General features: G+C 35.3%; 2 protein-coding genes across 4 annotated transcripts; both read left to right on the top strand.

Moving 5' to 3' along the window:
• The first annotated feature begins 3,596 nt into the window (after nucleotides 1–3,596).
• Nucleotides 3,597–9,320, top strand: LOC110437941 (uncharacterized). Its single transcript, XM_021466547.3, has 3 exons — nucleotides 3,597–3,949; nucleotides 4,066–4,244; nucleotides 8,214–9,320. Exons 1-3 carry the CDS (start codon nucleotides 3,947–3,949, stop codon nucleotides 8,830–8,832), a joined length of 801 nt encoding a protein of 266 aa, XP_021322222.1. The 5' UTR covers nucleotides 3,597–3,946; the 3' UTR covers nucleotides 8,833–9,320.
• Nucleotides 9,321–14,939: 5,619 nt separating this feature from the next.
• si:dkey-96g2.1 lies at nucleotides 14,940–20,824 on the top strand. 3 transcript variants are annotated; one of them, NM_001386246.1, is made up of 4 exons: nucleotides 14,940–15,030; nucleotides 15,336–15,448; nucleotides 19,060–19,586; nucleotides 20,553–20,824. In NM_001386246.1, the coding sequence occupies exons 1-4, from the start codon at nucleotides 15,013–15,015 to the stop codon at nucleotides 20,564–20,566; spliced, it is 672 nt and encodes a 223-aa protein (NP_001373175.1). In that variant the 5' UTR covers nucleotides 14,940–15,012; the 3' UTR covers nucleotides 20,567–20,824. The 3 variants fall into 3 exon arrangements, with proteins under 3 accessions (NP_001373175.1, NP_001373174.1, XP_073779451.1); NM_001386245.1 differs by having other exon boundaries at nucleotides 19,060–20,824; XM_073923350.1 differs by lacking the exons at nucleotides 14,940–15,030; nucleotides 20,553–20,824 and having other exon boundaries at nucleotides 15,336–15,791; nucleotides 18,806–19,857.
• The last annotated feature ends 370 nt before the right edge of the window (nucleotides 20,825–21,194 follow it).

The following is a 21,194-nucleotide window of genomic DNA, read 5'->3' as shown; positions in this document are numbered from 1 at the left end:
ATTTAAACCTTGTTCAGACTATCCATAAATATATTTAGAGATATCTCTAATTATATTTTGACTTGTCATAATTATAATTCGACTAGTCAGATTGGAAATATCTGCAAATATATTATGACTGACTAGTCATATTCCTCCATTGACTTCTATTGAAAAATATTTGCAGATATCTCTAAATAAACAAACAAACAAACTTTGTGTCTTTTTTGTGGCTGGCAGATGATAATATCAGGCCTGTATCTTTTATTATTATATAGAATACTTTTGTTCTGCCAGATCTCCCGGGCAGGGTTTTATTTAGATTTATTTAGTTAATATTAGTTTTTGGAATTCTGTCCATTGGAAAAAAAGTTCTTTCAGAAGAAGAACAGTTTTTTGAAGTATTATTTGTTTTTATTCTGTCTATTCAGTGTCCTTCAACAAGAACGGTGGTGGTGGGGTTCATAATATTCACAATGGTATTTTATTAGTTGTTGGTTTAACCATAGATGAGATAATGGTTTCTATGTTATTTTCTTTTCAATTACATTTCTTATCACATGTTCAAAAACAACAGCCAATATTGCATATCTATAATTTATATAATGGGTATAATTAAACAATACTTTCACTATAACGTAAATTAGAAGTGTAATAGAAAAAATAGATATTTTTGCGCCATTTTGAATTTTACTCGAATACAAATACAAATACAAATACTTTTCCCCTCTCAACAAATACAAATACAAATACAAATACCGGCTGCTCCGCACATCCCTAATTCCCACATATAAGCATTGTCCATTGTATTTCAAACAGGTTTTTGTCCTCAAACTGCTCGTGTGGGTAGGACCGGTTTCTTGCACCTAAAGCCTTCTGTTTTATTTGATTAGATTTTTTTTTTTACTGTGGTGAAATAACTGAAATCATTGAGGAAAAATGATATACTGCAACATTAGTGTGTTACTGGTGTGTCACTAATGTCTGAGGGTGGCACATTTATCTTGAACTGTGATCAAAGCTGACTGAAACTACCTGTGCATTATATTATATTATTGCACACCTTTCAGCCAATCAGAATCAAGAAAAAGCACATCTTAGAATGTTCATCAGAATGAAGCAACTCATATATTGTCTATAAGTGTAACCCAGAATGATAAAAAGCAAGATCATTAAAAAGCATAATACAGAACATCATCTGGGTTAAAAAAATGCCATTTTAATTTAATATGCACCATTTTTAATTAAGTGAATCAACTTAGATGCAACCAGGAATATTTAACAATTCATCCAAAAACCCATTGTGTCCAAACAGGGCCGGCCCTGTACATTTGGGGGCCCTAAGCAGAATAGTTTTGGGGCCCTACCTTGCTCTAAATGGTGGAGTATTGCCATTGCAAACCAGCCCACAATGATTGCATTGCTTATTAAATACAGTCAATGAAACAGAAAAGTAAAGCCTGATATCTTCTACTTAACTGTCTGAATGATTTGGACCTTTTAAAATGGGTGACACGATGGCCCAGTGGTTAGCACTGTTGCCTCACAGCACTGGTTCTAGTCCTTACCAAGCCAGCCGACGTTTCTGTGCAGAGTTTACACGTTCTCCCCATGCTCACGTGGGTTTCCCCCGGATTCCCCGGTTTCCTCTCACCGTCCAAAAACACGCAACTTAAGTTAATTAACTAATCCAAATCGGTACCTTAGACACGCACCTTGTAAGTAGTTATCTCTTAAGAGCAGTCACTATCTGTTCATTAGCTATTACAGCAGGGGAGTTCTTGAGATCTACCTGAGCTCAAACTCCTCTCTCGCCTTGCAACGGGAGGGAGCCCCAGGCTTGAGGATCTAATGAGCTCAGGGCTCTCTCCCGGGACAGGATGCCAAACAAGCTTCATGATCAATCATCAGCTAAGTGTGAACTCTTGAAACTAACATCATTATGTACAACCTTAATTTTATAAGTTGCGTGAGCTGTTTTAACCATCCTGTCATGTTCACATCCTGCCCCTTACTTTAGTGTTCCTGGTCAAAATTGACCGGTCTGTTTAAACTGCTCTTATATTAGCACAAACATCATTTTTCTCCACCAAATTTTTATTCAATATTCTTTAGCTGTGAACAATGTCTCAAAGTAGTGTTTAACATGAATTTACAGAATCAGAGATAAAATAACTGCAATGAAAATAAAAATAGTCGCTGAAAATATATTACAAAATGAACAATAGATGACAGAAATCAAAATACCTTGTTTCATTGCTAATATACAGCTAACTAAAATAACTATCACAGGGTCTGACCAAAGAAATTGAAATTTTAATTCATCTGAATGATTTATCAACCAGCAAAGCACAAACAAAATGCTGTCCTTTCCTGTGTTCTGAGGGATCGAAGTTTCAGTCCTTCAAGTGTACTAATATAGGTAATAGTGACTGAGGGTATATACGGCGAGCAGGGACACAAAACTAGCACTAGTTATACTGGTATATATAAGCGAGTTAGTAACAGTCTAATATAATAAAATAATTGTTGCTGAGCTAAGCTAAAAGTGCTCCTGCTAGACTCAGAGATGGGCTGAACGGAGATTGGAAGAAAGAAAGAACAAGAACAAGACTCCTTCTCTGTGCTACTTTCCAGAGAGAAATAAATAAATAAATAAATAAATAAATAAATAAATAAATAAATAAATAAATAAATAGATAAATAAACAAAAAGAATAAGATTAGAGTCTGTGAAGATATGATATACTGTTTTATCAGGAAGTTGATTCACGTTGGATGATCCAACACTTCCATGGCAATTCATAACTTATTGGTTTAGTAGCTAATCCATATGAGTTTGTATAATCTCATTCATACAGTTTTGTATAATTTGCTTATCCCCAATGACGATTGGGTTTAGGAGTGGGGTTGTGTGCCACGCCTCCTTTCAAAAATCATACAATTTTGTACAACTGAACATTTGTATGAATTAGCCACTCAACTGACAAAACGTAAAATAGGTATGCTTCCTTGTGAGATTAGCACATAAGTGCGTAAAAGAGATGTGTACTTGCAAAAGACATTGTTCAGTCTGAAGTGAGTAAGTGAGTGAGTAAGTGGGTGAGTGTGTGTGGGGCGATGCTTTCTCTCTGATGAATGAATATAGCCTGAATACCCATTCATTTCCTATGGCGGTCATTTTTGACCGGGAACACCACAGGTGTAACAAGATTGATTAAAACACTCAATTTAATGAAAGAGATGATCATCAATTTTATATGTGCAAATGCAGAGCGTGGAGAATATCATAAGGCCTTGAGGCAATCAGATGTAAAACACAGTATTTATGAGTGATTTAAGTTGTAAATCGGTCAGGTTTGACCTGAACACTACAGGAAAGTTAAGTCAGTTTAACTTAATTTGAGTTTAATGGAATCATTAGGTTACCTTGATTCAGCTTAAAAATTTAAGGCAACCAGGATTTTTAAAATTATTAATATTACCAATAATATTACAATTTCAGTTTAGAATTATTATTATAATTAACATAGATGGACCATTTGTCTCATAAGGTCAAAGTGTAGAGCAGGCAGGAAGTCGTTGAATATTTTCAGTTGAACAGTCTTGTTCTCTGTTGTACAGTCTTGTTTCACTGAACTGCACTGAACTAATTTGTTAATTTCACAACATGTCATGTACAGAGATGCATTTTCCCCATAGTTTAGTCGACGCTTATGCAATAGGAGGAAATAGGAAATCTATGCCTCGCATATGTCACAACTTCATTCTACTGTTTCACCTGAAATCCTGTAGCCCGTGTGGACATGTCATCTGTGAAAAATGATGGATTTTCAGGTTTGGTTGCAATTTAAGTATCTTCTCTTTCCTGCAGTAGCCCTTTATAAAGGGTCTCCCAGTCAGATCTTTCAGTCTTGTCACTCCTTTCAGTCACTTCAGACAGACAGACAGACAGAGCAGCAACAATCATGGTAAGTGTTAGCGAGAGTTTGGTTTCTGTCACTTTTAAATGTATTATTGCTCTTGACTATGCTCCTTGTTTATATATTAATAAATGAATGTATTTGTGTGTGTTTTGTGACTTTAGAAGTTCACTTTGTTTCTGAATGGACTCCTGCTGCTCTTTCTGCTTCCCAACTGGACAGAAAGTGTTGAAGAAGAAGGAATGAAAGATGAAAGTGCTGAAGAAGAAAGTGTTAAAGGACAAAGTGTTAAATCCGTGGACATCAACACTCTCGCTCGCATTATCAACTTCTTTGAGCAGAAGTAAGTATTAAAAGAAGTTTTCATTAAAAGTTAAAGACAGCAGCCATTCTTCAACTACGGGCACTTTTAGCCTTGTGAAGTTGAGTAAAAAAAACTTGTTCAAAATTAACGTAACAGCCTCATAAGTTTAAACTATTTGTGTAGTTTTAAGATCTGTAAGAGGACAAACTTAGTTAAGAAGAGGAACATTTTTTCCATCGTGAACTGAACAAATGTCAATTCCAGCACATCTCAATATACAGCTTACGTCAAAATGAAATCAATTATAGCAGTCAAACATTGTCTAAGGTCATTTTTGTATCTAGTTTAACCAATCTTTCTACAATATATATAATAATTATACACTTGTCAATGAAATACATTAGTTGTATGCTGAATTGTACACCTGTCACACTCTAAGGGCCCTATCATACACCCGCTGCAATGTGGGGCAAGGCGCGACGCAGTTGTTTTTTGCTAGTTTCAGCTCAGCGCAAGGGTCATTTTGACGTTTTGCACCACGCTGTTTAAATAGCAAATGCATTTGCGCTCATATGTGTGGCGTTCTGATCTAAAAAAGCAGGCGTATTTTGGCGCGTTGCTATTTTGAGAAACTATAATAGTCTGTTCTTTAGACCAGTACAAAGCTGGTCCAGCGCAAATCGTGTTATAGTTGTGCGCCTCGCTTACACACTGCTTAATACACAATACGTAGAGCAATACGCAAATCTTTACATTTGGAAAGTAATTAAAATATTGAGTATATATATATATATATATATATATATATATATATATATATATATATATATATATATATATATATATATATATATATATATAAAGGATTAAAATTTGTACATAACATTATTTTCTAGCCTATACATTAAAAAAAAAAAAAAAAAAAAACATACTTTCATGCCTTCATCTCGGGAGACTTTTTCAGTTCAATCAATTTACTTTTGTATAATGTTATTATTATTAGCAGTATTATATATTATATTTGTTTTATTAAAAACAAGCTTAGATTTGTCCACCTGTCAGGTTTTAGACAATATGGGGCACAGCATGCGTTTTAGGATATAACTTAGTATTTTGACCATGCTCTGTTATTATTGTTCATTTATTCGTTTGCTGGAAATTAGAACTGAATTTAGAAATAGTTTTAAAACAAATATTTGCGCTTAACAAATGAAATTAATAATTTATAGGCTAATTGATGTCTGTGCGTAAAGGTTTCCCTATCCAAGAGCGAAAGTAGATAATGGAGGCTTACCTCTCATTCTTAAGCTGTAGATGCTCTGTTTAACTGTTTTCTTGCTAGTAAAATGTTCAGTTTTTCCACTTACACTTTACGTCACGTAAATAGCAAATGTGCCATGGCGTAACGCAACTGGCTTTTAAAGGGAATTGGAGATGAGACTCTGATTGGTTTATTCTCAAAACACACCTATAACTCATTAAGAAAATAAGCTCAATCCTTTTAGACCATGCACCATGGCGCAAAGCGGATTTTTCTGTCCTTGTATTAGCAAAAGTGGATTCTGAGACGCCCTGAAAGCGTTTGTGCCTGTAACGAGGAGACTGACACGGAGGGATCCATTTTGCAGTATTTAATAGACAGTTCAATCACACACATACAACACGCACTAAAGTGCGAACTCACATCAACAGCAATCAGGATTGGTCGTGGGGCTGGCGGCTGACAGACACAGGGTGATATCTCAGGCATAGATCAGTAGAAGGCGGCGTGGTTCAGAGGCCGCATAACAAGCGTGTGTCGAGGGCAGGCAGCGAGGTTCAGAGTCCGTGTAACAAGCGTGGGTCAAGGGCAGGCAGAAGGCAACTCAGAGTCAGAAACAGTCCGGGGTAATGCTAGGGATGGCTGACGTGAAACTGATGTTTCGACACAGTGTCGAGATCCCGAAGCGCAAGTGTTTCGAAACACTGCACCGAAGCATGATCCGAAGCACCCAAGTCACGTGACTAAAGTGTTTCGAAACACCTAGTCACGTGACTAAAGCGATTCAAAGCATCGATCAGCTTAGAAACGTTTCGAGACCTGGCGAATCCTCATTTGATTGCCAAGGTCATCAAATAATCTCTGACTCGTATGGCTTAGAGGACTATGTGTTTGCCAATTGATTTTATGCTTTGCATGATGTTTTGGGTTCGAATCCCGACTTGTACAAATACTCTGAAATCATGGTTTTATGTATTTTAATCATGTTTCTGTTTTGTGTAGCCTAGATACAGCTGCAGTTACGCCATCAATTTAACATCATTTTTGTAACACTGTAAAACAATAATAAATATTTTTACAGTATGGTTGGGTTTAGGGTTTGGGTAGACATTAATAAAATACAATAAATGGGAAACTTAATGAATAATATAAATAATTCTTGATAACTTCAGGCCACCGTTTTTGATCTAGCAACAACCATGTTTTAAGACAAAAACGACATATTTATTCACAAATTGTTCATTCGGATATCAGACCAATGTTGAAACAAAACGATACAAGAGCAAAGCATTACCAATTGGTATTAAAGCATTTCAAAACAACTGCGACAGCCTGGCTTCGAAACCTACTAACCCCGCATGGAAGTCTGACTCCTTAACCACTGTACTGTTACTTGAAGGATCAAACATTCAAAGTTGGGTTTAATGCCTCAATTTGTTCAACTGTTCTTTGCTGAAGCTGTTTCAGTGCAATACATAAAAAATGACCACTAGATATCACTGTAGAGTGGGGTTTCGAAACGTTTCGAAGCTCCGACACATTTGCTTCGACTGTTTCAGTGTTTCACAAAGCCTCGCTTTGCCCACCACTAGGTAATGCACAGAAGATCAGGCAGGGAATAACGCTCAGAAATGTTGGCCATGGCTGAACAAGACTTCGCAATAAACTGGTGTTTGAGTGTGGCTTATATAGGGAGAATGGGTCGTTACCGGGATTCAGTTCAGGTGTGTGCACAATCAATTTAGGTGTATGATGTAATGCTTAGAAGTCCGGGGATGGTGGCCTCTGCTGGCCAGCGAGGGGAATGACTGGGACCGAGTCGGTGACAGTGCCTTGCACTTTGTGCATGGACAATTAAAATAGAGCCCTAAAACTTAATATTAATTTGTTTTAGAGCTTATTAAAAAATAAATCAACTGAATTTGTATATTAATAGAGCTGAACTCATACATTGTGAATACACTTTTAATGTGTGATGAGAACTTTTTAAATATTTAAAAAAAAAAATGTGTGTAGTGATGGAAATGACAGTGGTGGAAAGGACATTTCTACAGTTTATTGTGAAAAAATGAAAAATAGCTTCACTAATTGGCTTTGAAGTGATACTAGCCTGTCATATAAACAAAACACTCCTATTTACCTTAATTTTGTTTGGTTTTTAAAAACATCTTTGAAGGTACAACATGTTTGGAAATGACGTAGAATAAATGTTTTTCCTTATCAAGCAATATTTACCTTGATTTTTTTCAAGTGTTGTTGATGAAAATTTAAATTCCCTCCATTTTGAACATGTTCAGATGGCACTATTCATATTTAATTATTATTATTTAATATTTAATTTATTTTACATATTCAGTATTTAATTTATTTCACCAGTGCTTAATTAAGATACATTAATAGATACTAGATAAATTCTATTTTAAAGTGTTATTTTCATTGTTGAAGTTTAAAACTCTGGGTGTGCGACAAGGTGAAAACAGTTATTTCGACACCTAAAAGGAGCTTGATTAATATGAAAATTATATAATAGAAAGCTGGTAATTTTATTTAATAAAAGTAGGATTTATTGTTAGTTTGACAAAGGCAGAGGAATTTAAACAAAATTATATATATTTTTGGATATATGATCAAAGGACATAAAAGTGCCCGTAGTTGAAGAATTAACAATGGTTAAGTGAGCAACAATGAAGAAGTTGAGAAGTTAAAAGTAACTGTGAATAATCAATAAAAATCACTCATTTTAACAGCTATAAGAGGGTGGATCCAGATGGCCATGTCCGTCAGTATGCTACAGCCATCAATGTACCAGTGGAACAGTGTCAACCAGACTTCGATCTTGACCAGAACAACTTTCTGACTCAGGAGACACCAGCAATTGTTAAAAACAATATTACTGATGAAACAAATGCACTTTACCAGGGTGCAGAGCTCATCGCCGCAGGAACTAGGAAAGTTGTGATCACTAAAAATAAGCAATACAACAGGCATTCAGAGTCTCTCCTGCTCAATCCTGTGGGGAACTCTCCAATGACCAAACTTCTGAATAAAAGAAAAGATGGCTGCTCGGTTTTCTACACGTTTGAGTCCCCGTGTGTGGACACATGTCTGAATCCAGATAGCAAACACAATATTCTAGGGGGCCTGATGAAGTGGAAGGAACATGGTGGGATTAAAGCTTTTGTTTTCAAGAATTTCTGGAAGTTTGACACTGGAAAAGATCTTCAGAGTGAGTTCAGAAAGATTGCAGCTATTGTTCCTCTGTACCGCTGCGAGAGTGCGAATGAGTGCATTGCTTGTAAAGGGGAAGGAGACACTGCCATTGACTCACGCTGTCTGCCTTCAAATATGAAAAAAAATGAACTGTAAAGGTTTTTGTACACTGAAGCCTGAAATGTAGCTTTTCTTTTTGTATAAATATCTGAGGATTTTCATTTTAGGGGGGCTCAGCTCCTCATTTTTTTTCTCCTAAAAAAATTCACACACACACACACACGCAGCCTAATATTACATTTATAAGTAGTAATTTAATAGTAATACTCTTCAAAATGTTTGTATGTTTGTTTAATATGGGTTGCATACACTCTCAGAAAAAAAGGTACAAAATTGTACCTTTTAGGGTACAAATGGCCCGTCACTGGGGTGGTACCCTTAAGGGTACAAATTTGTACCTCATTTTAAAGGTACAAAATTGTACCTTCTACATTTGTACCCTTTAAGGGACAATTTTGTACCCTAGACACTGAAGGTACAAAAATGTACCTTTTTTTATTATATAGTATTTTCAGGGTACTGACCCAGGCATTTTGATCCTTTGGTGACTGCATGCACAAATAATTAAATAAAATATTTTGGTTCACAGATGTCCATTTTTATTTATTAATGTAGAAATATTTCATTACAACTCACAACTGAATGTGTAAAGAAATAAAATTACACAGCAAGTATAAAGCAGACATGTAAAACAGTAAAAAGAACAATTTAGAAAACAAATAAAAACTAAATAATCTACACTTAACACAAAGATCACAAGAATACTGTTTAAGATTTATAAGCACATTACACAGGCTACATCAAGTAATGCACTTTATAAAGTCCAAAGTGTTTGTCTTTAGTCAGAATACTCAGTCATAATAAATAATTTGTCATCAACATTTTCTCTGAATTTCAGAATGAAGGCAAACTTTCTCTATAAATTGCTTCAACAGTGCAGAAAACGGAATACATCAGTAGCCTCTTCCTCAACATCAGTAGATTACTCCTCATCATCCTGAAGTGGAGTTGTAATTTGTTGTAACACAATATGTGTTTATGCTTTTGATAAACATGACATGTAAAGCACTCATATCTGGAAAATGTTCTTTGAAAGTCATTAGGACCACAAATTATTTAAAAATTTGCTTTATGCATGAATGATAGCAGTGTGCTGGATTAACTTGATGATTGTGATTATCCCCAGAGCATGTAGAGAAACAAAAAACAAGGTTGATCACTCTGGTAACTGGAGTAGATCGAGGCTTGTCACTGTCCACCGTTCATTCAAAACATTCCACTGCAGAAACATCAAGGTGTTCTTCTAGTAAGATGGATATGTCAAAAATGTATATTCGTCCACATCATTAGCCCGGCCAATCGCAATCCCATCAACTCTGAAGACTGCCGTGACTCGTCTTGTTAACACAGTTGTCCAGTCGGTGGCCTCATCCTGTACTTGAACTGTTGGATGTGGTGAAGATGATTCACTGTAAATGACAAAGCAATAATTACATTAATATCAGTCACTCTATCACTGATGAAGAGAAAATCAACATGCATAGAAAGTAAAATAATTAATATTCACTGATAAAAAAAAAAACGTATCACAGATTAAAAGACTAATATAAATTTCATTCATTCATTCAATTTCTTTTCGGCTTAGTCCCTTTATTAATCTGGGGTCGCCACAGTGGAATGAACCACCAACTTATCCAGCATGTTTTATGCAGCAGATGCCCTTCTAGCTGCAACCCAGTATTACGAAACATCCAGACACACTTATTCACCACACATTTATACACTACAGACAAATAAGCTTACCAAATTCAGCTATAGCGCATGTCTTTATACTTGTGGGGAAACCGGAGCACTTGGAGGAAACCCTCACGAACACTGGAAGAATATGCAAACTCCTCACACAAATGCCAACTGACCCAGCCGAGGCTCGAACCAGCGACCTTCTTGCTGTAAGGTGACAGCACTACCCACTGCGTCATCCTAATATAAAGAATATCAAGCATTATAAAATGCATTTATTACAGCATATACTAAACAAAAAACAACATACGCACCTGAGCACAACGAAATGTTGAAGTGTCTCGCTTAACAAGGCTGGCAACATGAGAAGTGCTGCTGTAAAATCAATTCCTGGAACATAAGATGTGGCATACAAACAAATATGAAGGAATCCATACAAAGCTAGAATTTAATAATATTAATCAAGTGGAGAAAGTTTAGAAAGAGTACCTTAGAGTCAGGACCATAGCATTCTTCAGTTGATCTCTCATCTTTCGATGAAAACCTAGAAAATAATTTTAAACATGTGGGTGTACATTTATTGTTGTTTGTAAGTAAAAACCTACAAATTTAAAACAGTATGTAAGCCATTAAAACCATGGAATAGATAATGAGACATACTTACATCTTGTAACTGAGCCATGCTTTCATATGACATCCCTTCATTGGTCTGATGCTGTTAGGCTGCATTCTGTTGTTCAATCTTGTCCTGAAAGACAATTGGAAACTTCAAAAACTTCTGAAAAGCAATAAGATAAAGCAATAACTATTTATTTATTTTGAGATGTTAATAAAATAGGTAAATTAGCTCAAGGTACCAGTTTCATAACAGATGAGACAAATTATTACACTAAAGAACAAAGTATAACTTAAAACGTCGATTTATACATTGTGGTATGTTAATAATTCTACATTAACATAAGTATAACGTTAAACAATAGTAAAGCACCAACAATTCTGGATATGAGAGTTTGTGGACACTCCTCAACATTAATGTAACTTAGACACTGAAACGAAGATATGTAGCATACACACGCCACGTTTGTAACGTGTTTGTAACTTATATAACCGTCTAAAATTACATTTCAGCGGTCAACCGTGGCTAGAAAATTGCCTCAAAATATAAAACATTATCGATAATTACAAATTTCCAGTATTAAAAACAAAAGGTTTTATATCAAGGTATATGAAGACTTTAGTCGCGCGAGCTCCGGGCCACACCGCACATTACTCACGGCCCGATTCCGGTGCACGGATACGGCAGCGTTAGCTCGCTTCTTCCGCCGCATCTGGCCCGAGTAACGTTACAGCAGACGGACTCGGGCAGGCGAGAATTTAGCCGCAACTGGCCCGAATGTATTTTGCTATCTGGGTTGCGATTTATTCCGCCGTGGCAACACTTATTAATAAAGCAGTAACGTAACGTAAGATATAAGGCGCGAATACGTAACGTAGGCGATAAAGGGAACTTTTACACCGAGAAAACTAAACGCATATAGTACTCACCGTCTATAACGTTATATCCCTCGGTGACTTCGATATCACATTGTAGTAACTTCTTTAATAAGCTGCAGAAATCTTAGCAAACTCCATCCTACAGGCCAACATACACCAGGCAGTCCGGAGCACTTAAAGCGGGGAAAGCCGAGACCCGAGAGTCAGACAAAATTAACAGAACACGGCTTCACATGTAAAAATGACACTGAAAATATATCTTTAATACATTCTTACCTGAAAAGTGTGGACTCCAAAATAGACTTTTCTTTGAAAAGCGTGCGAAGTTCTGTGTAAACAGCCAGCATACTCTACCGACCGCCTCAGTAACAAACACTACTATAACGTCTCAACAAGCCAAATTCTTAAAGAGACAGCAACATCACCACCTGTATGAAGATGCTGTCACTGCATGGTTCTTACTTCTTATTCTACATCACATATACTATAGGGTCTTAAACAGTAAGCAAAGACCAGTATTTACGTTTTTAATGATTAAAATTACATTCAATTATAAATTTAATTATTAACATTTTGAGAAAAAATGTAATTTAAATACATGAAAAAAATTTTTATTATTAAAATATTTAATTCAATTTATTTATTTATTATATTTTTTAATGATGTATTTTAGTATTAATGTTTAGTATTAATACATTTAAATTAGTCTTATATAGTGTCTTGATCTTATCATGAGCTGAGGGTACAATTTTGTTCCTATAGGGAAACAAAATATATAATTGTACCTTTAAAGGTGCCAAATTGGTCCTTTACGGTACAATTTTGTATCCAAATGTGCTATAAAAGGTACAAAAATGTACCTTTCAAACCTAAATCTGGACATTTGTACCTTTATAGCCCATTTGGGTACAAAATTGTACCCTAAAGACCAATATGGGACCTTTAAAGGTACAATTTTATATTTTGTTCCCTCTAGGAACAAAATTGTACCCTCATTGTACCTTTTTTTCTGAGAGTGTACTAGTATTCCACTGTATTACAAAGACAGACACAAGAGAGCACAAGAGACCAAAGAGGCTTAATCCACCTGCCCACCTGTTTACTGTAGTAAAAATCTTCTATCTCTCTATATTCAAGTGCATTTTTTGTTTACATGATGTATTAAATAAATAAACTGCCACTTTTCTAATTAAATGACGCATATATATATATATATATATATATATATATATATATATATATATATATATATATATATATATATATATATATATATATATATATTTAAACTAACAGGCTAATTCACATATTTCATGATCTAATGATAATAATAAATAAGAAGTATTTTTTAATACTAGACAACACTTGATGTTTCTATCTCTGTCAGTGACTCAGTGACAGTTATAACGAGTACATTCTCTAAGTGCTTCTGTCACTGTGTTTAATCCTTTCTGTGCAAGACTGTATGCTATAGTTATAGCCACACAAACTGGAAAGTGTTTTATATTGGTAGTTCATTTTGAAATAAAAATAGCGAAATGTTCGTTAAGAGTTTTTACTGGAGGAAACAGCCATGCTGGTGAGGTGAACGTCGAGGAAACCCAACTGCTCCTCTTTGAAATTGGGATACAGATGATACAAGGTTATCTATATCAAAGAACTGCAAATAAGCAGATATTGAAACAATGTATCAATAAACACACACCTCGTTCTCTCACTCTCCATGGCTGTGGTTTGCTGATCAAATGAAAAACAAAAGATGGAGAAGAGCCGAGTTCTACCACTGTTTTCATATCAAATGTGAAGGGGACTGAGGTGATAATTTAGTGTACAGTTTATGAGCTAATCGCAAAAGTTTAAGGGGGGCTGAGTAGAAATAAAGAGGGCTACAGACCCTCTAAGATAGGCCTAGCAACGCCCATGATGCACACAAACCTTATACACCAAGTCCTATGCGTAATAATTAATCCGTTGCTTAACAAAAGAAAAAGAAAGAGGAAATATTGGGACCATCCCATCCTTAGATTGCAGAGGATTGATAAGGACAGCAGCCTCTGGTGGGTTTACGCAAGAACAGGAGGCGTGAATGGCAAAATTTGAGATATGAAAAAGCATACACAGCGGCCTTTTGTGGGTTTACACGAAAACAGCAGAAGCGAATGGCAGAATTTGAGATTAAAAAAAAAGCGTACACAGCGCCCTCTAGTGGATTTGCGACAACAAAAAACTGCAAAAAGGCGTAGCTTGCTGGGACGTTTTTAAAATGTAAAGAATTGAGTACAAAGCTCATTCAAGTCGTCACAACCTCCACTGGGATGTCTATAATGCATCATTCTCCTGTTTTCTTACACTATTTGTTAAAAAGTCAAATAAGTTTAATAAAATTCACTATAGCACCTTTCTTGAAACATTTAAAACATCATGTACAGTATCTGCGTTACTGATTTACCTTAAGGCAACTCATATTTACCATTTATAAAATGTGACACCATGATAGCAAACTGTCCTCACAATGAAATCTTTGTGGACACTGAAAATGTTCAATGACACCTTCAATCCATGTGAATTAGCCTTGGCGCTGCTTTTATCAGGTTGTATCAAGGTTAAAGAGGAGAACACTTACTGTATTGTATACATTTAAATGAAAATGAAGGTAAATAGAGAGCTCTAGGTTAATGATAATCTCAATGTCACATTCTGGACAGTATGATAAGGAAATGTAAGTGAAAATGCTCATTTAAGATCCACAACTAACCAAATGTTTATAAGTAATAATTATATACACATGTGAATAATCTGCATGGTGTTTCTAAAAAGGAATACGGAAGATACGGAAGTTCACAGACTCTCAAACAAAATAGAGAGGCACAAAATTCCTCTCACTCTACTGTAGTTAAATACTAATCGTATTAGTAAATGATAAACTTACATCCAGGTATTTATAAACGCTTTATTTCCTGCTAATCATCAGAACTATCAGAAGAGAAACAACAGCGCTTCATCTCTGTAAATCAAAGCTTCTTCTTTAAAGATCAGGCTGTAATGGCAAATTTCAATCCAGTGAGTACACTTTTTTTTTGTTTTAAAACACTCATGTTTATTCAATTCAATTTAATCCATGCTTATTTATATAGCATGTTTACAATGTAGATTGTGTCAAAGCAGCTTAATATAGAAGTTCTAGTAAAGTTTTCAGAGTTGAAGTTCAGTTTAATTTGGTTTAATATTCACTGCTGAAATTCCAAACACTGAAGAGCAAATCCATCGATTTGCAGCTCCACAAGTCCCGATCCGATTTATCAGATGATTATGTACACATTATTAGTTAAAGTTTAGTGTCTGACTGATGTTTTTACTGATTTTAGGCATCACTAAAGGGTCTCTTCATCATCTTCCTGCTTCATTTGTGTGTTCAACATGCTCGGGGTGATGTGAACCCTGCTGCCCTTGCTAAAATGATCCAATATTTTGATGAGAAGTAAGTCAACTTCTTAATTTTTCATAGTTTAGAGTCGAATTCATTCAAATAACAAAATGCTTATGCAAACTATTGAGTTTATAAATACCAAAAAGTAAATAAATAAATAGTTTAGGTATAATATGCTTATTTCACCAATGTAAAAAAAGTGTTGTGCTCTGGTTTCCAACAGTTCTGGCAACAGTTCTGATAGCTCAAACCTGATTGGGAGCAGGTTCAATTCATATAAACAGGATTAGATCAGGTCAGTTCAAGCAAAGCTAATACTGAAAATATATACAGAATTTTGCAGAGATCACGCAGCGATCTCAGATCAGTTTATCCAGACATTCTAATCTGATTCGCAAACTTGTTTGAAAAACCAAATTACCGAGAGATCAGTTATCGAGATGAAAAGATCCAGAATCTGCCAAATCATCTTAGATCATTTAAGTGAGGTACGAAGAATGGACCCCTGGGGGTCCAACAATTGTTGTGAGCTGCAGGCTTTACACTTTCTTGTGTCAAGAGTATTCATCATGTATTTCAATGCATATCAATGTATTTAATTCTACATTTCGAATATATTTTCATTGTTATAGTAGCCGTTTTTTTATCGGTGTAAAGAATAACTGGATGTTTAAAAAAGCATTTTGATATTGGTAAAGGCGTCTGCAACTTTTGTGAAGCATCAAATCACCATCATATTAACTGTCAAAACATGTTTATGAGTGCATAAATGTATTATTGCTTTTAGAAAAAGTCACATATTCTGCATTTCTATAATCATACACAATTTGTACTAAAGCGATCTAAAAAGTTCATATCAATAAGTTTTCTCTTTGCACCACCAGGTGACAGTCTTTGTACTTTCATTTCGAGGGTGCAGATTGCATAAGTTTTATTAATATATCTATAACTTTATTTATTTTATTATTAACTATAACTTCATATAAACAGTTAAAAAATATTTATTATTTTCCCAAGTGTATATAACTACTACTGTAAGAAAATATCAGAATTTGGTACATACTTTCTGTATTATCTTGAGCCGAGCCGATCTAATCCTGTTTATATGAATTGAACCTGCTCCCGAAGAACGAAACAATCCTGGATCATGTCAAATCGTAAATAACCAAATCCAGCTAACTGAGTAATCCACTTACGAAGAAGGGAACCCTGGGGTCTGTTCTTCGTAGCTCACTTAAATTATCTAAAATGTTTTGGCAGATCCTGGATATGTTTATCTTGATAACTGATCTCTCGCTATAGCAAATTATAATTTGGTTCTTCAAACAAGTTCGCGAATCAGATTAGAATGTCTGATAAACTGATCTGAGATCGCTGCGTGTGTTATGAATTACAGATCTATCGATCCTCGAAATCATGATCAGCAATGCAACGATTGGCTGACGGCACAGCAGCATAATGACATCATCTGATTAATATTCAATTATCCATGTGAGCAAAATTACGTCAAATTAGCAGTAAACGGCTTGTTGAATATGACACGCAATAACCTTCCACATTTGTTATGAGCTGCAAGCTTTACACTTTCATGTGTCAATAGTATTCATCATGTATTTCAAAGCAAATCAATATATTTAGTTCCACATTTAGAAAAGATTTTCTTTATTATAGAAGGCTTTTTAATCGGTGTAAAGAATAACTGGTTGTTTACAAAAGCATTTTCATATTGGTAAAGGCGTCTGCAACTTTTGTGAAGCATCAAATCACCGTCATATTAACTATCAAAACATGTTTATGATTGCATAAATGTATTATTGCTTTTAAAAAGTCACATATTTTGCATTTCTATTATACACAATTTGTACTAAAGCGATCTAAAAAGTTCAAATCAATAAGTTTTCTCTTTGCACCACCAGATGGCAGTCTTTGCACTTTCATTTCGAGGGTGCAGATTGCATACGTTTTATTAATATGTAAAACTTTATTTATTTTATTAATGACTATAACTTTATATATATAGTTAAAAACTACTATTTTCCCAAGTGTATATAACTTTTACTGTAAGAAAATATCAGAACTCGGTACATACTTTCTGTATTATCTTTGCTTGAACTGAGCCGATCTAATCCTGTTTATATGATTTGAACCTGCTCCCAATCAGGTTTGACCTAGCAGATCTGTTGCCATGACAACAACTCTCGGATCAGCTTTGAAGAACGAAACGATCCTGGATCGTGTCAAATCGTCAATATCCAAATCCAGCTAACTGAGTAATCCACGTACGAAGAACGGACCCCTGGGGTCCGTTCTTCGTACCTCGCTTAAATGATCTAAGATTATTTGGCAGATCCCGGATCTTTTAATCTTGATAACTGATCTCTCGCTAATTTGGTTCTTCAAACGAGTTCGCGAATCAGATTAGAATGTCTGGATAAACTGATCTGAGATCGCTGCATGTGTTGTGAAGGACAGATCTATCGATTCTCGAAATCATGATCAGCAATGCAACGATTGGCTGACGGCACAGCAGCGTAATGACATCATCTGATTAATATTCAATTATCCATGTGAGCAAAATTACATCAAATTAGCAGTACACGACTTGTTTAATATGACACGCAATAACCTTCCACATGTGTTGTGAGCTGCAGGCTTTACACTTTCATGTGTCAAGAGTATTTATCATGTATTTCAATGCAAATCAATATATTTAGTTCCACATTTAGAAAATATTTTCTTTTTTATAGTAGTCGTTTTTTAATCGGTGTAAAGAATAACTGGTTGTTTAAAAAAAAAGCGTTTTCATATTGGTAAAGGTGTCTGCAACTTTTGTGAAGCATCAAATCACTGCATATTAACTATCAAAATATGTTTATGACTGCATAAATGTATTATTGCTTTAAAAAAAAAGTCACATATTGTGCATTTCTATTATACACAATTTGTACTTAAGTGATCTAAAAAGTTCATATCAATAAGTTTTCTCTTTGCACCAGATGGTAGTCTTTGTACTTTCATTTCGGGGGTGCAGATTGCATAAGTTTTATTAATATGTAAAACTTTATTTATTTTATTAATGACTATAACTTTATATATATATAGTTAAAAAATATGTACCATTTTCCCAAGTGTATATAACTACTACTGTAAGAAATATCAGAATTCGGTACATACTTTCTGTATTATGTTTGCTTGAACTGACCCGATCTAATCCTGTTTATATGAATTGAACCTGCTCCTGATCAGGTTTGACCTAGCAGAACTGTTGCTATGACAACAACTCTCGGATCAGCTTTGAAGAACGAAACGATCCTGGATCATGTCAAATCGTCAACATCCAAATCCAGCTAACTGAGTAATCCACGTACAAAGAACGGACCCCTGGACAGTTATGTTGTTTTTGTTTAGAAAATCAATAAATTAGAAATCTAAAGATTCGTCGGTTCTCCGTCTCCTTCCTCCTGATAACAAGACCAATATCCAGCATTACTACAACATTATTTACCTGTACTAACATAAATTAATTTGAACAAATCCCAATAAACGCATTAAGAAAGGCATTGCTCATTGTTCAAATTAGTTGATGCATTAATAATAGAACCTCACTATTATTAAAATGCCGTGAAAATAATGATAATTTTATGCTGTTTGATGTTTTCCAGTGTCCAGCCAAAGACCAAGCCTGATGTTCAGTACGCAATAGCGATTGTTGTGCCACAGGCTCTATGCACAGATGAACAATCTGACATCCAGACTGTATTCAGCACAGAAGAAGCAGCACATGTGAAAGACCTTCTCACTAATGGACAGACATGTGTTCTCTGTACAAATTCACAAAATGTCATTGCTGCACGGCCTACACAAAAACCCAAAGAGCATGCTGAGCATATTCTGCTCTATCCTCTCAGTAATTCTCCCATGGATAAACTTCTAGCAAAGGCAGATCCGAATAGCTGTGTAGTTTTCTACTCGTACAACTCACCTTGTGTGACGAAGTGCATTCAGAGCACTGACAACATTTTGGCTGGCCTTGCAAACTGGAAAAATATCCGTAAAGATGCAATGAATGTGTTTGTCTTTGGAAAGATCTGGCAGAAGGACGCATGGAGGAAGGACATGGCAAAAGATCTGCTAATGATTTACGACCAAGTGCCTCTTTATCGGTGTGACAGCAGTAATGGGATGCAATGTAAGAACTGTGTGGAAAAAAACACAAAAATAGTTGATTCTTTCTGTCTGCCTAAAAGGAAATCAATGCGTTTGTATTTCCAGAAAATGCTTCTGTCATTGCTTAAAGGCTAGCATCTTAATGACTGATTCACAGCTCACATTGTATCTTTCACAAAACACCTTTTATACAGCACAATGGGCTATGAAATAAGAATATCTCACCAAACACACACTTCATTGAATTATTATTCCTGAACACCCCTTCTGTGCTTAATAAAATCATTTTATTTTATTAATTTGTGTTAATTGCAAGTATGTATTTATAATGTAGACTTTGCAGACCTATGATAAGCGATAATATCATATGATTGATATTCTCTGTGCATTTCCTCTTAAAGTAACACTAGAAGATATGAAAAAAATGCTAAATTATTGAAACTCAACCAACTTTTACAAAACAGAACTTAAGGTTTTGCAACAAGTGATGTTAGGTTAAGGGTCATAACAAAATGTGCAACAAAACTTCAGATTTTACTCAGCTTTTTCCCACACTGAGTAGGATAAATTTCTTAATAGGTCTGTTTTTTAAGCCAGTAAACAGGCGCCACAGCACCTACTGGCCGGCCTCCGTTACAACAGCTCGCTTTTGCTTTCTGCTATATTTGAGCACTTTGATTATATCTGTCACGGTTGTGGATCTATCTGCTCTTCTATGATGTGTCTGCGTGGTGTGAATTGTTTATTTGGGTTTGCGGTGTGTGTGCGCTTGTCTCTGTGTTTGTGTGAGAGTCGCGTGGCTGTCAGTGTTGTTGTTGTGTTCATGTCATCAGCTGGGCGGTCACATGATCATGGTCATCGGTCGCCTAGCACCGCTCAGCTGATTATTGCGCTCCAGGTGTAGCGCATTACTGTGGCTATAAATGTTCAGCGTTCCTGTCTCACCTTGTCAGTTCGTTATCCTCACTTGTCTCTGTGTCTTTGTCAGGCTCTCCTCGTTGAGTTCGCTGGTTGTTCGCTGGTTGAAGTTTTCTCCGATGAACTTTAGATTCGCTCTGTTGACGGAGATTGAAGTTCTCCCCGATGAACTGTTGATTCGCTCTGTTGACGGAGATTGAGATCTCCCCGATGAACATTGTTCGCCCTGCAGACGGAGAACTATTTACCCCTTCATCTTCTTCTTGTGAACACCTTACTTCCAGCCAGCCAGCTTCTCTTTGTTCTGTGTCCCACCTAGTTTAATAAATATTGTCGCTTGCATTTGGGTCTCCACGTCTTCTTTGAACAGTGTGACAATATCATAACTTAAACCACGGAATAATTTCAGTTATATTAATATGCATTTTTATATATAAATACATGCATAGTAATAATAATAAAATTATTTTCTCTAAAATTTCTAAGTATTTATATTTTGAATTATGATTATAGTATATGTTTATTTTATCTGCTTATTGTTGTATTAAAACAACATAGTTTTTAAGATTCATATACAGTGGTGTGAAAACATCTTTGCCCCTGACTGATTTTTTGCATGTTCGTCACACTTTAATGCTTCAGATCATCAAACAAATTTAAATTAGTCAAAGATAACACAAGTAAACACATCATGCAGTTTTAAAATTAGGAT

The sequence above is a fragment of the Danio rerio genome, chromosome 15, assembly GCF_049306965.1.
Source record: "Danio rerio strain Tuebingen ecotype United States chromosome 15, GRCz12tu, whole genome shotgun sequence".
In the NCBI taxonomy this organism is placed as follows: domain Eukaryota; kingdom Metazoa; phylum Chordata; class Actinopteri; order Cypriniformes; family Danionidae; genus Danio; species Danio rerio.
This window is presented reverse-complemented; position numbering and strand designations above follow the sequence as displayed.